The sequence below is a fragment of the Nanorana parkeri genome, unplaced genomic scaffold, assembly GCF_000935625.1.
Source record: "Nanorana parkeri isolate BGI_ZX_2015 unplaced genomic scaffold, ASM93562v1 scaffold3114, whole genome shotgun sequence".
Lineage (NCBI taxonomy): Eukaryota > Metazoa > Chordata > Amphibia > Anura > Dicroglossidae > Nanorana > Nanorana parkeri.
The window spans coordinates 48,168-49,878 of record NW_017309382.1 but is presented as its reverse complement, the minus strand read 5'-3'; the positions used below and the strand labels follow the sequence as shown (position 1 = coordinate 49,878).

Below are 1,711 nucleotides of genomic sequence, written 5' to 3'. Positions count from 1 at the left end.
CGGGGGAGGGAGGGGTTGTGTTTTTTTTAAATTATTATTAATTTTTTTTACACATTTATTTATTTATTTTTTTATCATTTTCATTTTTTTAAACATTTTTTATTTATTTTTAAATTTTATTTATGTATTTTTTTTTTTACTGTTGGGGGGGCTACGGGGAAATATTAGGGGTCTAAACAGACCCCTGACATTTCCCTTTTGAAATAGAAAAAGAAATTGAGGACACAGAGTCCTTAATTTCTTTTTCTGCAGCCACAGCACTCAATGAATGGGAAGCACTCAGTACAGAGGCAAAATATTTTACTATCACCAGTTTATGAATGGGGAGGAGCCTCTGTAGTGAGTGCTACTCCCCATTCATAAATGTATGAATGAACAGGAAGTGATGTAGTACTATGTGTCCCCAGTTATTTACAAACACCGGAGTGATCAGACGATCACTTCGGTGTTTGCTCTGCACAGCGGGATTGATAAATATCAATGATACTTGTTGATCCCCCAGTCGGCCACGCTACAGAGCCGCTGTCATCCGAAAACTGACAGGATGACAGCGGCTCCGGTATACTCGCCGCTCAGCCATCCTGAATTGCGGCCAGCCGCCGCTCGCTCCTCCGCCCAAACCGGCGATTTTTCTTCGGATCCACGCTGCCACAGACCCTACAAGCGGGGGACAGCAGTGGCTCCAGGGAGGGATGAGAGACTCCAGATACCGGCGGCCAGCGGGGGGGGCCGCCCGGTATTTTTGCTAATATCAGTTCTAATAAGTGTCGGGAGCATTCCCGATCATTTACATCCACACAGGTAGCAGAGAAACCTTAATCCGATCACCGTGCAATGCGTCAAGGCAAATGTTGATTGTTCAAGAACAGACTATGAAAGGGCTCGGAGCACCTATGAAACATCCCTAATATTACAGGACAAGTCCACTTCAATGTGACTATTACCAGCTATGGGGAAGCTTTGTTCTCATTATATAAAGGGCAGATTCCAGACGTTTGTGTTTTTGGACTCATTTCTCTATTTCTTGTTTTCTGTCAGCTGCCGATGGACAGAGAGATCCAGTGAAATCAGACGATGAGGAGAACCCCATCGCTGCCTCTCAGCCGTTCTCCCCCCGGACAGTAAAACACATCCTGGAACTGCTGTGTGATGAATCTGTAAGAGACAATGAGTGCTAATTTTGAATGCAGGTGAAGTCTTGTGGGCTTCTTCTACCTCTTAGAACACATGTGTCAAACTCAAGGCCCAGGGGCCAAATCCGGCCCGCCAGGCCATTTCCTAGACTTCTACTTTCAGATCTAGGTATAAAGTTATTACTAAAACCGGTGATAATGGATGGATAAAGATCAGATACATTTATATAGTCTTACAGATACCTTTTGAGGGCAACCATAATGTTAATTGACCCACAATTAAATTGTGCGTGACACCCCTGCCTTAGAACCTTCAGAGATGAGTGGTCCCAGACTCTGTCCCCACCCAACTAGGACTTCCGGGTATTCCCTTCCATCCTCGGGTGCTCCCCTCTCAATCCTCGTGTTGCATTCGTAATAATATAATTTAGGGATGCACCAATATATCGGCCAAAAATGGCACTTTTGGAAAAGTGCCAAAAGTACAATTTTTCTGCCCGAAATAGCGTTGCATCCCTGCTTTTCTCTCCTCCCCGCTGGGCGCTGCTCTGTGTCCCAGCGGGGGGGGGGGGGGGGGG

The 1,711-nt window shown here is 45.5% G+C and overlaps 1 protein-coding gene across 1 annotated transcript in view; it reads left to right on the top strand.

Annotated features, from left to right (window-relative positions):
* The window catches only part of DRC1 (dynein regulatory complex subunit 1), a gene marked incomplete at its 5' end in the record, with an annotated part of 41,795 nt that overhangs the window by 21,324 nt on the left and 18,760 nt on the right, over positions 1 to 1,711 (top strand). The window contains one exon of the mRNA XM_018574640.1: positions 1,039 to 1,157. Coding sequence (XP_018430142.1) covers positions 1,039 to 1,157 — 119 coding nt within the window. The remainder of the gene's footprint in view (positions 1 to 1,038; positions 1,158 to 1,711) is intronic.